This window comes from Schistocerca serialis, chromosome 3 (assembly GCF_023864345.2).
Source record: "Schistocerca serialis cubense isolate TAMUIC-IGC-003099 chromosome 3, iqSchSeri2.2, whole genome shotgun sequence".
NCBI lineage: Eukaryota > Metazoa > Arthropoda > Insecta > Orthoptera > Acrididae > Schistocerca > Schistocerca serialis.
Window position 1 is genome coordinate 148,728,569 of NC_064640.1, and position 16,883 is coordinate 148,745,451.

The following is a 16,883-nucleotide window of genomic DNA, read 5'->3' on the forward strand; positions in this document are numbered from 1 at the left end:
ACTTGGAAGAGCAGTTGAACGGAATGGATAGTGTCTTGAAAGGAGGATATAAGATGAACATCAACAAAAGCAAAACGAGGATAATGGAAGGTAGTCGAATTAAGTCGGATAATGCTGAGGGAGTTAGATTAGGAAATGAGACACTTAAAGTAGTAAATGAGTTTTGCTATTTGGGTTGCAAAATAACTGATGATGGTCGTAGCAGAGAGGCTATAAATGTTGACGTGCAATGGCAAGGAAAGCGTTTCTGAAGAAGAGAAATTTGTTAACATCGAGTATAGATTTAAGTGTCAGAAAGTCATTTCTGGAAGTATTTGTTTGAAGCGTAGCCATGTATGGAAGTGAAACATGGACGATAACTAGTTTGGACAAGAAGAGAATAGAAGCTTTCGAAATGTGGTGCTACAGAAGAATGCTGAAGATTAGATGGGTAGATCATATAACTAATGAGGAGGTACTGAATAGGATTGGGGAGAAGAGAAGGTTGTGGCACAACTTGACTAGAAGAAGGGATCAGTTGGTATGACATATTCTGAGGCATCAGGGGATCACCAATTGGAGGACAGCATGGAGGGTAAAAATCGTAGAGGGAGACCAAGAGATGAATACACTAAACAGATACAGAAGGATGCAGGTTGCAGCAGGTACTGGGAGATGAAGAAGCTTGCACAGGGTAGAGTAGCATGGAGAGCTGCATCAAACTGGTCTCAGGACTGAAGACCACAACAACAACAACAGCACTTGCCCATGAAAGCCCATGGTCTCAGGTTTGACTCCTCATGTGGCACACAGTTTTAATCTGCTGGGAAGTTTCAAAAAGGTACACACACTGCTGCAGAATGAAAATTCATTCTGGAAAATCATTTGTTATCCACCTGGTAGCAGTCCCTACAGTTAATAACAAACACTCATGACACTATTTATGCTTTCCACCTCTGACCTCATCCTCCCTGAGTGATGCCAAAAGTTAACAGCACTTGATAATATGTTTTGTATACGGAGTGAGTCACTAACTATTGCCACCAAGAATAACTCCAAAAGTATGATAGGAGGTGAAAAGTTTGTGAGACAAAAAAAGTTGCATGGGACAACGGGGGCCAAATATGACATTGGTTTTTTGTTGCTACGTGGGGTTCACTTCAAAGATATGAAGGTCAACTTTTTTTTTAAATGGGATACTATAGTTTGGTACTTACTTTCTGATAGCAGCTATCGAGACGAATCCAGTGATTTGTAACAGTAAGGTCTTTGAAGGTCAATTAAGGTCACGAAAGTGGTATGAATGTCCGTTTACAGATGATGTTCAGAGTGATGATCATTGTTATCAATGAAGTGCTGCAATCTTCCTATCATGGATTGAGTGGTATTCCTTATCACATCGGCACTTATTGAAGCACATGCTCGACAATTCTCTCTCGCATATCTTCAGATGTAGTTGCAACATATTTATAAACAATGTCTTTTACGAATCCCAATCAGAAAAAATCCAGAGGCATCAAGTTTGGCAAATGTGCTGGTCACGACATATCTCCTCTGCATCCAATCCACTGATTTGGAAATTGTCTCTGCAACTCATTTCTCACCATCAGCAAAACATGTGCCGGACACCCATCATGTCGATACCACATTCTGTTCCTTGTTCCTAAAAGTATTTCTTCCAATAACAGAGCTTATGTTTCTTCCAGGAATGTGGTGTACTTCCTACCATGAAGATTTCCTTCAATGAAATAGGGGTGTATAATTCTGTCCTCCTGACTCCTATGCCATACATTTTTAGTGTGCAACTTGCCGCAGCCAACACAGATTTTCAGTTGCCCAATAATGCATGTTATGCAAGTTAACATTTCCACGGTTCGTGAATGTAGTCTCGTCAGTAAATAAAATGAAATTAATAAATGTGCCAACCCTCTGAATCTGAAGTTGAGCCCATTGGCAGAATTCAATGTGACGCATACAATCCATGCAAGTTAGTTTGTGGTGGAGACTGATATGGTAAGGATGATATTTTTGGTGAAGCAGAACACGAACACGAAAACACTACTCTGGCTCATGCCAGATTCCCTTGCTATTTGACATCAACTGACATAAGGATCTTGAACCACAGTGGAGAGTACCAATTTCTGTTTCCTCATTAGTAACGTTCCTTTGCGGGATATGTTTCCGATGCATTAAAGATCCAGTTGTGCTCAATTTATCATACACATATTTAAATGTACAATGTGTAGGGCAAGTACGTTGAGGATATCTTTCAGTGTATAAGCCTCTAGCTCTTATTGAATTTCATTGCCATTCTCCACAAATGAGAAGTGTATCGACTTGTTCTTCGAAGGAACACATCATTCACATTCTCTTGATTCGACGATACTAGTCTTACTGTTCCTATTAGTGTTGCATTGTGAAACCATCAAACGGTGTTTACATGTCAATGGTACATTAGATGGATACGCCGTATTTGGCGAATATTTACTATTTGCATGATACACGAGAGAGAATTGTCAGAGCACGTGCTTCAAAAAGTGCCAAAGTGATTAGGAATACCACTCAATCCATGATAAGAAGATTGCAGCACTGCATTGATACCAATGGTCATCACTTCAAACACTTTCTGTAAATTGATGTTCATGCCACCTTTGTGACCTTGAATAACCTTCAAAGACCTTACACATTGTTGGATTCATCTCGATAGCTGCTATCAGAAAATAAGTACCAAACTATAGCATCCCATAAAAAAACAAAGATGACCATCATATCTCTGATGCAAGCCCACATAGCAACAAAAAAACGACGACATATTATGGCCCCCGTTGTCTCATGCAACTTTTGTCCCACAAACTTTTCAACTCCTGTCATAGTTTCAGAGTTATTCTTGGGGGCAATAGTCAGTGACTCACCCTGTATACCTGACAGCATTTTCTGAAGTGGTAGGTACACTGGGATGGAGCTCTGCTCTTTATGGGTAACTAAGAATAAGTCTCTTGGATGCATAAAATTTAGTGAGACATGTTACAATACATGAGTTCCATACAGAATCATCCTGAGACTTTTCAAGTAGATCAGCTACAAAGGCCATAATCTCAATACCTGGATGTAATCAATGTTGTTGTTGTTGTTGTGGTCTTCAGTCCTGAGACTGGTTTGATGCAGCTCTCCATGCTACCTTATCCCGTGCAAACTTCTTCATCTCCCAGTACCTACTGCAACCTACATCCTTCTGAATCTGCTTAGTGTATTCATCTCTTGGTCTTCCTCTACGATTTTTACCCTCCACGCTGCCCTCCAATACTAAATTGGTGATCCCTTGATGCCTCAGAACATGTCCTACCAACCGATCCCTTCTTCTAGTCAAGTTGTGCCACAAACTCCTCTTCTCCCCAATCCTATTCAATACCTCCTCATTAGTTATGTGATCTACCCGTCTAATCTTCAGAATTCTTCTGTAGCACCACATTTCGAAAGCTTCTATTCTCTTCTTGTCCAAACTACTTATCGTCCATGTTTCACTTCCATACATGGCTACGCTCCAAACAAATACTTTCAGAAACGACTTCCTGAAACTTAAATCTATACTCGATGTTAACAAATTTCTCTTCTTCAGAAACACTTTTCTTGCCATTGCCAGTCTACATTTATAGCCTCTCTGCTTCGACCATCATCAGTTATTTTGCTCCCCAAATAGCAAAATTCCTTTACTACTTTAAGTGTCTCATTTCCTAATCTAATTCCCTCAGCATCACCCGACTTAATTCGACTACATTCCATTATCATCGTTTTGCTTTTGTTGATGTTCATCTTATATCCTCCTTTCAAGACACTATTCATTTCGTTCAACTGCTCTGCTAAGCCATTTGCTGTCTCTGACAGAATTACAATGTCATCGGCGAACATCAAAGTTTTTATTTCTTCTCCATGGATTTTAATACCTAGTCCAAATTTTTATTTGTTTTCTTTACCGCTTGTTCAATATACAGATTGAATAACAACGGGGATGGCTACAACCCTGTCTCACTCCCTTCCCAATCACTGCTTCCCTTTCATGTCCCTCGACTCTTATAACTGCCATCTGGTTTCTGCACAAATTGTAAATAGCCTTTCGCTCCCTGCATTTTACCCCTTGTACCTTCAGAATTTGAAAGAGAGTATTCCAGTCAACACTGTCAAAAGCTTTCTCTAAGTCTACAAATGCTAGAAACATAGATTTGCCTTTCCTTAATCTTTCTTCTAAGGTGAGTCGTAAGGTCAGTATTGCCTCACGTGTTGCAATATTACTACGGAATCCAAACTGATCTTCCCCGAGGTCTGCTTCTACCAGTTTTTCCATTCATCTGTAAAGAATTCATGTTAGTATTTTGCAGCTGTCACTTATTAAACTGATAGTTTGGTGATTTTCACATCTGTCAACCCCTGCTTTCTTTGGGATTGGAATTATTATATTCTTCTTGAAGCCTGATGGTGTTTCACCTGTCTCATATATCTTGCTCACCAGATGGTAGAGTTTTGTCAGGACTGGCTCTCCCAAGGCTGTCAGTAGTTCTAATGGAATGTTGTCTACTCCCGGGGCCTTGTTTTGACTTAGGTCTTTCAGTGCTCTGTCAAACTCTTCACGCAGTATCATATCTCCCATTTCATCTTCATCCACATCCTCTTCCATTTCCATAATGTTGCCCTCAAGTGCATCGTCGTTGTATAGACCCTCTTTATACTCCTTCCGCGATTCTGCTTTCCCTTCTTTGCTTAGAACTGGGTTTCCATCTGAGCTCTTTATATTCATACTAGTGGTTCACTTTTCTCCTAAGGTCTCTTTAATTTTCCTGTAGGCATTATATATCATACCCCTAGTGAGATAAGCCTTTACATCCTCACATTTGTCCTCTAGCCATCCCTGCTTAGCCATTTTGCACTTTCTGTCAATCTCATTTTTGAGACGTTTGTATTCCTTTTTGCCTGCTTTATTTATTGCATTTTTATATTTTCTCCTTTCATCAATTAAATTCAATATTTCTTCTGTCACCCAAGGATTTCTACTAGCCCTCGTCTTTTTACCTACTTGATCCTCTGCTGCCTTCACTACTTCATCCCTCAAAGCTATCAATTCTTCTTCTACTGTATTTCTTTCCCCCATTCTTGTCAATTTTTCCCTTATGCTCTTCCTGAAACTCTGTACAACCTCTGGTTTAGTCGGTTTATCCACGTCCCATCTCTTTAAATTCCCACCTTTCTGCAGTTTATTCAGTTTTAATCTACAGTTCATAACCAATAGATTGTGGTCAGAGTCCACATCTGCCCCTGGAAATGTCTTAGAACTTAAAACCTGGTTCCTAAATCTCTGTCTTACCATTATATAATCTATCTGATACCTTCTAGTATCTCCAGGCTTCTTCCATGTATACAACCTTCTTTTATGATTCTTGAACCAAGTGTTAGCTATGATTAAGTTATGCTCTGTGCAAAATTCTACCAGGCGGCTTCCTCTTTCATTTCTTTCCCCCAATCCATATCCACCTACTACGTTTCTTTCTCTTCCTTTTCCTACTATCTAATTCCAGTCACCCATGACTATTAAATTTTCATCTCCCTTCACTATCTTTTATCGCGTCATACATTTCTTCAATTTCTTCGTCATCTGCAGAGCTAGTTGGCATATAAACTTGTACTGTTGTAGTAGGCATGGGCTTTGTGTCTATCTTAGCCACAATAATGCGTTCACTATGCTGTTTGTAGTAGCTTACCCGCACTCCTATTTTTTATTCATTATTAAACCTACTCCAGCATTACCCCTATTTGATTTTGTATCTATAACCCTGTATTCACCTGACCAAAAGTCTTGTTCCTCCTGGCACCGAACTTCACTAATTCCCACTATATCTAACTTTAACCTATCCATTTCCCTTTTTAAATTTTCTAACCTACCCGCCCGATTAAGGGATCAGACATTCTACACTTTGATCCATGGAACACGTTTTCTTTCTCCTGATAACGACCTCCTCCTGAGTAGTCCTTGCCCAGAGATCCAAATGGGGGACTATTTTACCTCTGGAATGTTTTACCCAAGAGGACGCCATCACCATTTAATCATACAGTAAAGCTGCATGCCCTCGGGAAAAATTACAGCTGTAGTTTCCCCTTGCTTTCAGCCGTTCGCAGTACCAGCACAGCAAGGCCATTTTGGTTAGTGTTACAAGGCCAGATCAGTCAATCATCCAGACTGTTGCCCCTGCTACTACTGAAAAGGCTGCTGCCCCTCTTCAGGAACCACACATTTGTCTGGCCTCTCAACAGATACCCCTTCGTTGTGGTTGCACCTACGGTACGGCCATTTGTATTGCTGAGGCACGCAAGCCTCCCCACCAATGGCAAGGTCCATGGTTCGTGAGGGGAGGATGTAATCAATATAGTTTATGAAAGCAGTTGTTACCATGTTACTCGTGAGATTCAAAAGTAAGATTTGATGGCTGAAAGAATGTGAATTATTGTATAGTAAAAGCAGAGTAGCAAACAAATCTTGGCAGTTAATGTTTTGTAGATTTTCATTTGGCTGTACCTAGGTTCTGTTTGTGCTATTATGAGTATTCACCTGTCAGTTGATGTTGGTGCATCACTTCCTACAAGTTAAGTGAAAGACCACAAAATATGCAGTGTCTCTATGGAAAAGAACTCTCCGCAGCCATGGCTGGGTGAGTAATGGGTGCGCATAATCTAGCACTACCGCGAACCCGACTGTCGATTGCTGCCACTTGTTCCACATTGGTAATGCTGCAACCAGCTAGAAACGTACGTGCTGTACATGATTTTTGAGGTTGCACCCGAGCTGGTGATACAACCTATGAGTGAAATGCTGGACCTGTTACAGCACTGATTAACTGGGAAATAAGTACCCAACATGTCTGTTAAATTGCTGAAACTCTGTGTCTGCCAGTTATGTTGGAGTACATCAGCATCAATTTCATATTAAAGATAAATGCACTTCACACAGAATTCAAGGAGCCTTTAGAGAAGCCACTAATCTAAAGTAATTGTCTCCCCAACATAACTTTGACGAAGAAACAGCCCAAGTGAGATATCTTACAGAATGAGCTACCACTCAATAGAATGAAAGTGTGTTGTTAAATGACAAAGGTATTTCATTAGTATTTATTTGTGTCACAATTTTCACCAAACTCACACACTGCTTATCTAAATAATCCTTCAATGTTGAGAATGTATCACTAAATGAATATTTTCTACTTTCCTTTCCAGATAATTTTGTTTCAGTAATGTCTTTAATCTCATTAGGGCAATTTATTGTGCAATTTTATTTCCTGGTAGAAAATGCTGTTTCAAGTTTCTTGTGTATTCTTCCTTTAAAAATATAACTTCAAACTGGATCTTGTTGTATGGTCATCGATAGAGCTGTTTGTGCAGTAATTATGTAGGTTCTTTATGTGCATAACTGATTAGTAAATGTAGTGGTGTGATGTAGTTCAGATCCGAATAGTTCATACAGATCTTTACAATGAGCCAGATTCCTATTTTTGGTTATTATTCTTTCGCTTTTCTGTAGTTTGATAACTGTGTTCATAATTTGGCCTCTGTCTCCCATCCTCCCCCCCCCCCCCCCCCCTCATAAAAATAAATAAATAAATAAAATAAATAACATTATGGCATACCAAAAATCAAGGGCAAAGACATACGTAATCTCCTTCATTGATTTCAAAAAAGCATATGATTCGATTGATAGAGAATCTCTGTTATCGGTCCTGGAAGAAATGGGTTTGGATAAGAAAACGACTAATATTATAAAAGCGACCCTTACAAATACATTTTCGAAAGTTAAATTTATGGGCGAGCTATCGGAACCCTTTGAAATAAAAATGGGAGTGCGACAGGGCAATGGGCTCTCACCATTGCTGTTCAATTGTGCGCTTGAGAAAGTAGTCAGAGAATGGAACACAAATATTAAGAGTGGTATAAGGCTGGGTTGCAAAAAGAAGAACCTTAAATTGCATTGCTTTTGCGGATGATATGGCCCTGTTTGCTGAAACAATGGAAGAAGCATGGGTGCAAATCCTTGAACTAAAGAAACAAGCAGCTAAAATTGGTCTTCACATCTCCTTTGAAAAAACTAAGATATTGACAAACATCAAGCACTCGTGTAAATACCTCAAAGTTCACGAACAGATGATTGAAATAGTAAAAGAATTCAAATATCTTGGAGAATGGATTAGTTGGAATGCTGGGGAAAGCAAAGCAATGGAATCCAGAAAAAATAAACTTGAATTGGCCTTCCAACTAACAAAAAATACATACAACAAAAAATCCCATTCAAGGGGGTCCAAAATTACACATTACAAGACAGTGATTAAGCCAGAAGCACTGTATGCAGCAGAAACACTTAACATGAATTTCAAAGGCCAAATGGAGAAACTTGAGGTAAAGGAAAGAAAAATTTTAAGAAAAATCATTGGGCAAACATTTCAAGACAATAAGATTATATACATCAAAAATGAAACTCTCTACAAGGAAATTGAAAAACTTTCAGATTCTATGCGAAAAAGGAGAATAAATTTTTATTGTCATCTTCGCAGAATGAATTCCAACAGATTAACTAAACAAATCTTTGACTTCTTCCATAACTGAAAAACAAAGCCCAACTGGTTTAAAGAAACTGAGAAAGACCTAGTGGAATTAAATATTTCAGAAAATTCACTTATTGATCGAACTGCTAAGTTAATTACTAAAGATGAAAACATAAGGTTCCAAGACAAATCCACACAAAAGTCCAAATCCTTCATCTCGGAAGAAGAGAGGAGAAGAAGATCAGAAAGAATGAAGAAATACTGGGCCCTAAGAAAAGAACAACGCACAAAGAAATGATTGATCCAGCGTACCCCAAAGAGGGTGAAACGAAAGAAGAAAAAAAAGAAAATAAATAAATAAATAATCCATAACTAAGAACTGAGTGTACATACGAAAAGCATGTAACTAAAAGGCACCAGCTGTTACACACTGATGATAGGAGACTGTAATGACCTGTATAATGACATTGTGTCTGCTAGTTCTGTATGTTCACATCACTTCAATTGAAAATCAACATTTTTTCCTAAAAACATTGTGTTTTTCGCACAATCTGATCGACGTTTAATTTAAGAGTGTCATTTTCCCTCTTCAAACTGAAATTCAGGTCATTTGTTTTCTATACATGCAATTTTAATTTATTGTATATTGACCAATTGTGGACTTCCTTGATGGTTTCTTTTGCTTTCTTTGGAAGTTTTCTTGCTTTCTGAGTGATTACAATATTGCTTTCCTGAGGAAAGAGAGCTTTTTTTTTTCCCTCCCTATGACTGCGACTATTGGACAGGTCATTGACGTATATAAGGAACAGTGCTGGTTCGAATATACTACCCTGAAGAATTCCTATATGAATGTATTGCGGTTCTGAAAAGTGTTTCACTGAAAGTTTATCCTTATTTGACGACTGTGTTATATGTACTCCTATACCCTATCTGTTAGATATGATGCCTATGTCCATCTTTTCAGAGATGGTTGTGGGACCTCGGCTGTTCAGTACCGGATGTCAAATCAAACACTTGTCAGCCATATAAATTTCCAAACTGTTGTTTTATTGGGCTATTTATTTGGTGATAGAATTCCTTAGTATATTTTTCATAATTGATTGCATTGTTTCTGAGAATGACGACAGCAGCGAAGTGGTCTATATTTTTATGTCTTCTACATTATGTTTCGTTGGCAGAGGCACAATTATTGTCTGTTTCAGGTATTCTACAAATGTATGTGATGGAGTGACTCATGTATCTATTCTATACTACTATAAAAGTCGTAGTTTGACAATATCACCAAAAATCTAAAAAAGTTCTTGATCAATTTACTTCAAATTTTGGCACAACACTCCAATAAACCTTTAGGTATAAGCTACATATTTCTGTTAAACAATGCTGTAGAGGTTTTGTATTAAAACTGACTGTGAGGAAAAAAAGTCTTGTGAAAATGTGTTTAGTTTTCTCTCTAACAGTGTGATGATATCAGGAGACTTAAACCATGAGACATATTATTTCTCCTATATAAATTCTTTCTCCTTATATATAATTTTTTTTAAATGTGCACAAGAATGTGCTGTTTTGTTTTATTCCTTGTAGTTGATTTTAACAGAAAACAAGAAAGTTTTATTTATGGCTTATCAGCTTATGATTAGAATACTATTATGAAATCAGTCGTCTGAAACATTCTAATCCTATCCATTCACAGATTAAACAATGCAAAATAGTGTCATTGAAGCTACCATCCTCAGATCCAGCAGCGCCAATGATCTCGACCAATTTACCCATTAATTTTAAGCGACCTCAATTTTTAATCAAGGTTTCCTTTGAAACACCAATAAACAAGGCTCATAGTTAGAGAGAGGGGGGTGGGGTTAGGGGGGGGGGGGGTGGACATAGGGAGTGGAAAAGAGGAGAGAGGAGAGAAAGGTGGGAAGAGGTGAGGGACAGAAAAAGGGAGAGGAGGAGATTGACATAGAGGGGGGGGGGGGGGGGGAGAGAGAGATTGACAGAGTGTGGAGGAAGATGAATATACCATACCTATTTAGCCCCCCTCCCCCCCCCCCCAATGAACCATAGACCTTGCTCTGGGTGGGGAGGCTTGCGAGCCTCAGTGATACAGATAGCCGTACCGTAGGTGCAACCACAATGGAGTGGTATCTGTTGAGAGGCCAGACAAATGTGTGGTTCCTGAAGAGGGGCAACAGTCTGGATTATTGACTGATCTAGCCTTGTAACACTAACCAAAATGGCCTTGCTGTGCTGGTATTGCGAACGGCTGAAAACAAGGGGAAACTACGGCCGTAATTTTTCCTGATGGCATGCAGCTTTACTGTATGGTTAAATGGTGATGGCGTCATCTTGGGTAAAATATTCCGGAGGTAAAATAGTCCCCCATTTGGATCTCTGGGCGAGGACTGCTCAGGAGGACGTCGTTATCAGGAGAAAGAAAACGTGTCTACGGATCGACGCGTGGAATGTCAGATCCCTTAATCGGGCAGGTAGGTTAGAAAATTTAAAAAGGGAAATGGATAGGTTAAAGTTAGATATAGTGGGAATTAGTGAAGTTCGGTGCCAGGAGGAACAAGACTTTTGGTCAGGTGAATACAGGGTTATAGATACAAAATCAAATAGGGGTAATGCTGTAGTAGGTTTAATAATGAATAAAAAAATAGGAGTGCGGGTAAGCTACTACAAACAGCATAGTGAACGCATTATTGTGGCCAAGATAGACACAAAGCCCATGCCTACTACAGTAGTACAAGTTTATATGCCAACTAGCTCTGCAGATGACGAAGAAATTGAAGAAATGTATGACAAGATAAAAGAAATTATTCAGATAGTGTAGGGAGATGAAAATTTGATAGTCATGGGTGACTGGAATTCGATAGTAGGAAAAGGAAGAGAAGGAAACATAGTAGGTGACTATGGATTGGGGCTAAGAAATGAGAGAGGAAGCCACCTGGTAGAATTTTGCACAGAGCATAACTTAATCATAGCTAACACTTGGTTCAAGAATCATAAAAGAAGGTTGTATACATGGAAGAAAGCTGGAGATACTGACAGGTTTCAGATAGATTATATAATGGTAAGACAGAGATTTAGGAACCAGGTTTTAAGTTCTAAGACATTTCCAGGGGCGGATGTGGACTCTGACCACAATCTATTGGTTATGAACTGTAGATTAAAACTGAATAAACTGCAAAAAGGTGGGAATTTAAGGAGATGGGACCTGGATAAACTGACTAAACCAGAGGTTGTACAGTGTTTCGGGGAGAGCATAAGGGAAAAATTGACAAGAATGGGGGACAGAAATAGAGTAGAAGAAGAATGGATAGCTTTGAGGGATGAAGTAGTGAAGGCAGCAGAGGTTCAAGTAGGTAAAAAGACAAGGGCTAGTAGAAATCCTTGGGTGACAGAAGAAATATTGAATTTAATTGATGAAAGGAGAAAATATAAAAATGCAGTAAATAAAGCAGGCAAAAAGGAATACAAACGTCTCACAAATGCGTTCGACAGGAAGTGCAAAATGGTTAAGCAGGGATGGCTAGAGGACAAATGTAAGGATGTAGAGGCTTATCTCACTAGGGGTAATATAGATACTGCCTACAGGAAAATTAAAGAGACCTTTGGAGGAAAGGGAACCACTTGTATGAATATCAAGAGCTCAGATGGAAACCCAGTTTCTAAGCAAAGAAGGGAAAGCAGAAAAGTGGAAGGAGTATGTAGAGGGTCTATACGACGACGATGTACTTGATGGCAATATTATGGAAATGGAAGAGGATGTGGATGAAGATGAAATGGGAGATATGATACTGCGTGAAGAGTTTGACAGAACACTGAAAGACCTAAGTCGAAACAAGGCCCCGGGAGTAGACAACATTCCATTAGAACTACTGACAGCATTGGGAGAGCTAGTCCTGACAAAACTCTACCATCTGGTGAGCAAGATATATGAGACAGGCGAAATAGCGTCAGACTTCAAGAAGAACAAAATAATTCCAATCCCAAAGAAAGCAGATGTTGACAGATGTGAAAATTACCAAACTTTCAGTTTAATAAGTGACAGCTGCAAAATACTAACGCGAATTCTTTACAGACGAATGGAAAAACTGGTAGAAGCCCACCTTGGGGAAGATCAGTTTGGATTCCATAGAAATGTTGGAACACGTGAGGCGATACTGACCCTACGGCTTATCTTAGAAGCTAGATTAAGAAAAGGCAAAAGGCAAACCTATGTTTCTAGCATTTGTTGACTTAGAGAAAGCTTTTGACAATGTTGTTTATTGTAATACTCTCTCTGTACAGAAACCAGATGGCAATTGTAAGAGTCGAGAGACATAAAAGAGAAGCAGTGGTAGGGAAGGGAGTGAGACACGGTTGCAGCCTCTCTCCGATGTTATTCAGTCTGTATACTGAACAAGCGGTAAAGAAAACAAATAAAAATTTGGAGTAGGTATTAAAATCCATGGAGAAGAAATAAAAACTTTGAGGTTCGCCGATGACATTGTAATCCTGTCAGAGACAACAAAGACTTGGAAGAGCAGTTGAACGGAGTGGACAGTGTCTTGAAAGGAGGATATAAGATGAACATCAACAAAAGCAAAACGAGGATAATGGAATGTAGTCAAGTTAACTGAGATGATGCTGAGGGAAGTAGATTGGGAAGTAGTAAAGGAGTTTTGCTATTTGGGGAGCAAAATAACTGATGATGGTCGTAGCAGAGAGGATATAAAATGTAGACTGGCAATGGCAAGGAAATCATTTCTGAAGAAGAGAAATTTGTTAACATCGAGTATAGATTTAAGTGTCAGGAAGCCGTTTCTGAAAGTATTTGTATGGAGTGTAGCCACGAATGGAAGTGAAACATGGACGATAACCAGTTTGGACAAGAAGAGAATAGAAGCTTTCGAAATGTGGTGCTACAGAAGAATTCTGAAGATTAGATGGGTAGATCACATAACTAATGAGGAGGTATTGAATAGGATTGGGGAGAAGAGGAGTTTGTGGCACAACTTGACTAGAAGAAGGGATCGGTTGGTAGGGCATGTTCTGAGGCATCAAGGGATCACCAATTTAGTGTTGTAGGGCAGCGTGGAGGGTAAAAATCGTAGAGGGAGACCAAGAGATGACTACACTAAACAGATTCAGAAGGATGTAGGTTGCAGTAGGTACTGGGAGATGAAGAAACTTGCACAGGATAGAGTAGCATGGAGAGCTGTATCAAACCAGTCTCAGGACTGAGGACCATGACAACAACAACAACAACAACAACAACAACCTATTTAGCAACAGCGAAGCATTGCTGTGTTTGCTAGTCGTGTTGATAAAGGCAACATGTATGCTCTAATCACATTATTTCAGTATACAGTACAGATTATTTGAATTGGGATCTCCTACTTACCCATGAAGTCACCTTAACTAGTTACATCTTTTCACCAAACCTCCAGGATGAATTGAAATTTTAATAGCAGTGCTGTTTCTCTTACCATATTTCTTCCAAACTCAACAATTAGGAGCTACTCCATGCGTAATGTGGTAATAACACAGTGCCCAGGATATCAGGGTTTCAGTCACAGATTTTTAGTCATCACAATAGATGAATAATATTGTGTGTATTGTATCAATGACCTTATTTACTCAGTTTCTTAGATTCTATTGTTTCCATGGATATAAGAATATTGTTGTTATTTCGTTTGTTTATTTTCCTTCCCTTCTTGCACTTGGTTCTATAAGTTGTTTCTAAAAACCTGTCTGGAATTTTTTATTGGCGCTAATAAGATTGTCAGTTTTCTTTTTGCAAATAACGTGATCTCGTCTATCTTAGTGCATCGGAGAGACTTATTGCTGTACATCTGTTCTGCCATTTAGATACCTGGATGACTATCGAAATGATGATGACAGTGATGATAATACTAGTAAAAGAAAGAATGATGAACTGAAATTTATTAAAGAGCAATTATCTCTGAGGAAGCCTTCAAAATCATCTTCTACTGACGATGAGGTAAAACCAGAACGTGTGAGAGTTCGAGCCTCGGATTACACGTCTTCAAAGGTTTCTGGCCTCACAATATCGGTAAGTCTGAAACACAATTTGTTTTTGGTCAGTAAAAAAGCATTTTGCATGCTGTAACTGAATGTATTTAATCACCCAGATGTGTTTTGTCTTTGTTAACCCTTTCTGCTCCACTGCCAAACTATTGTTGGGATTCGCTAGGTTCATGGCAGAGCTTAATACGAAGATCTAACAACTCAAAGCATGTCGCATTCACATGTTTCTAGTAGGATGATGGTTGGTAGAAAATGTGCAAGTGATGATACGGCCATGTCTTTTCTCAAAGACTTCTCGGATGAAGGAGAATTTAGTGAGGAAAGTGACAGGGAGGAAACTTCCGTGTGCTGTGACGTAGGTTGTAGGGAACTGGAATCCACTGATTGAATGGAAAGTGGACAAGAGAGAGGACCTGTAGCAAATACCTGGAAAGTTTATCGCAATGGTGACAGTGAGCCCACGAAGTTTCCTTTTTCTATCACACAACCAAGTTTCACCATTCCTTGTGATGTTGGGCCAGAATTTGAACCTGAAAATTTTTGTCCATTCTTCACTGACAACTTTATTAGTGGAACTGTGAATGCTAGAAAAATGTATGCTAAAGAAAAAATACAGAAAGTCACTCCACTTACAAAATACTCAGTGTGGCACTCGTGGAGGGATGTTTCATTACAAGAATTGAAGGCTTTTGTTGGTGTAATATTGAACATGGCCTAGGGTTTGAAGACAGAATAAGTTGATTATTTTGCAGAAAACTGGCTAGAATGAACTCTGTTTTTGAAAGATGTTTTTTTCTCATTTCCATTTTTCAAATATTTTGGATGCTGCATATAGTTCCACCTGTCACAATTCAAGGGTGTCAACATATGAGAGGGAGCAAGGTGAAGAACATTAGTGAGTACATCAGCAGTAAATGCAAAGAACTTTATGTACCAAAAAGAAAAAGTGAAATGATCATATGGCATTGTTGGCCGGGATGTCCCATTCGGGTTCAGTTGCCAAGTGCAAGTCTTATTTCATTCAGCGCCACATTGGGTGACTTGCAGAATGTGGTTACAGAAGAGAGCACAGAAGCATTCACAGGAAGAATTCAAGAGCTACAATCCAAAGACACCTAGAGAATGGGGTTTACGAGTTTTCTGTCTGTGTGATTCAGAAAATGGTTGTGTTTTTTCTCACATTCCATATTATGGAAAGACAACTACACTAATTCATCCTGGTTTACCTTGTGCATCCCAAATAGTGGTCCACTTGGCGCAGCAGTTGCTAGCTTTGGAAGATTGTTCAGGCTATCACATCTTTACTGACAGATTCTACACAAGCCCTTAACTTGGGGGGGAATTGCACAAAATAAAATTTCATCTAATAGGTACAGTTATGCTTTCTCGGCAGGATTTTTCATGTAATTTCAAGAAGATGAAACTTGAAACTTTCTGGCAGATTAAAACTGTGTGCCGGACCGAGATTCGAACTCGGGATCTTTGCCTTTCGCGGGCAAGTGCTCTACCAACTGAGCTACCCAAGCACGATCCGTGCCCCGTCCTCACTGCTTTACTTCCGCCAGTACCTCGCCTCCTACCTTCCAAACTTTACAGAAGCTCTCCTGTGAACCTTGCAGAACTAACACTCCTGAAAGAAAGGATATTGCAGAGACATGGTTTAGCCACAGCCTGGGGGATGTTTGCAGAATGAGATTTTCACTCTGCTGCAGAGTGTGCACTGATATGAAACTTCCTAGCAGATTAAAACTGTGTGCTGGACTGAGACTCGAACTTGGGATCAGTTGGTAGAGCACTTGCCCGCGAAAGGCAAAGATCCCGAGTTCGAGTCTCAGTCCGGCACACAGTTTTAATCTGCCAGGAAGTTTCATATCAGTGCACACTCCGCTGCAGAGTGAAAATCTCATTCTGGAAACATCCCCCAGGCTGTGGCTAAGCCATGTCTCCGCAATATCCTTTCTTTCAGGAGTGCTAGTTCTGTAAGGTTCACAGGAGAGCTAATGTAAAGTTTGGAAGGTAGGAGGCGAAGTACTGGCGGAAGTAAAGCTGTGAGGACGGGGCGTGAGTCGTGCTTGGGTAGCTCAGTTGGTAGAGCACTTGCCCGCGAAAGGCAAAGATCCCGAGTTCGAGTCTCGGTCCGGCACACAGTTTTAATCTGCCAGGAAGTTTCATATCACCGCACACTCCGCTGCAGGGTGAAAATCTCATTCTGGAAGATGAAATTTGCTGAAAATGAGTTATGTGACTATCAAAATGAGATGAAAATTGCGTATTGTTCATTCCATGACAAGAGGTTAG

The 16,883-nt window shown here is 39.5% G+C and overlaps 1 protein-coding gene across 1 annotated transcript in view; it reads left to right on the plus strand.

Moving 5' to 3' along the window:
- LOC126469858 (ATP-dependent DNA helicase Q5-like) overlaps positions 1 to 16,883 on the plus strand; it is a 305,319-nt gene that overhangs the window by 217,499 nt on the left and 70,937 nt on the right. Inside the window, exon 10 of the mRNA XM_050097166.1 lies at positions 14,406 to 14,610. Within this exon, the coding sequence (XP_049953123.1) occupies positions 14,406 to 14,610 (205 nt within the window). The remainder of the gene's footprint in view (positions 1 to 14,405; positions 14,611 to 16,883) is intronic.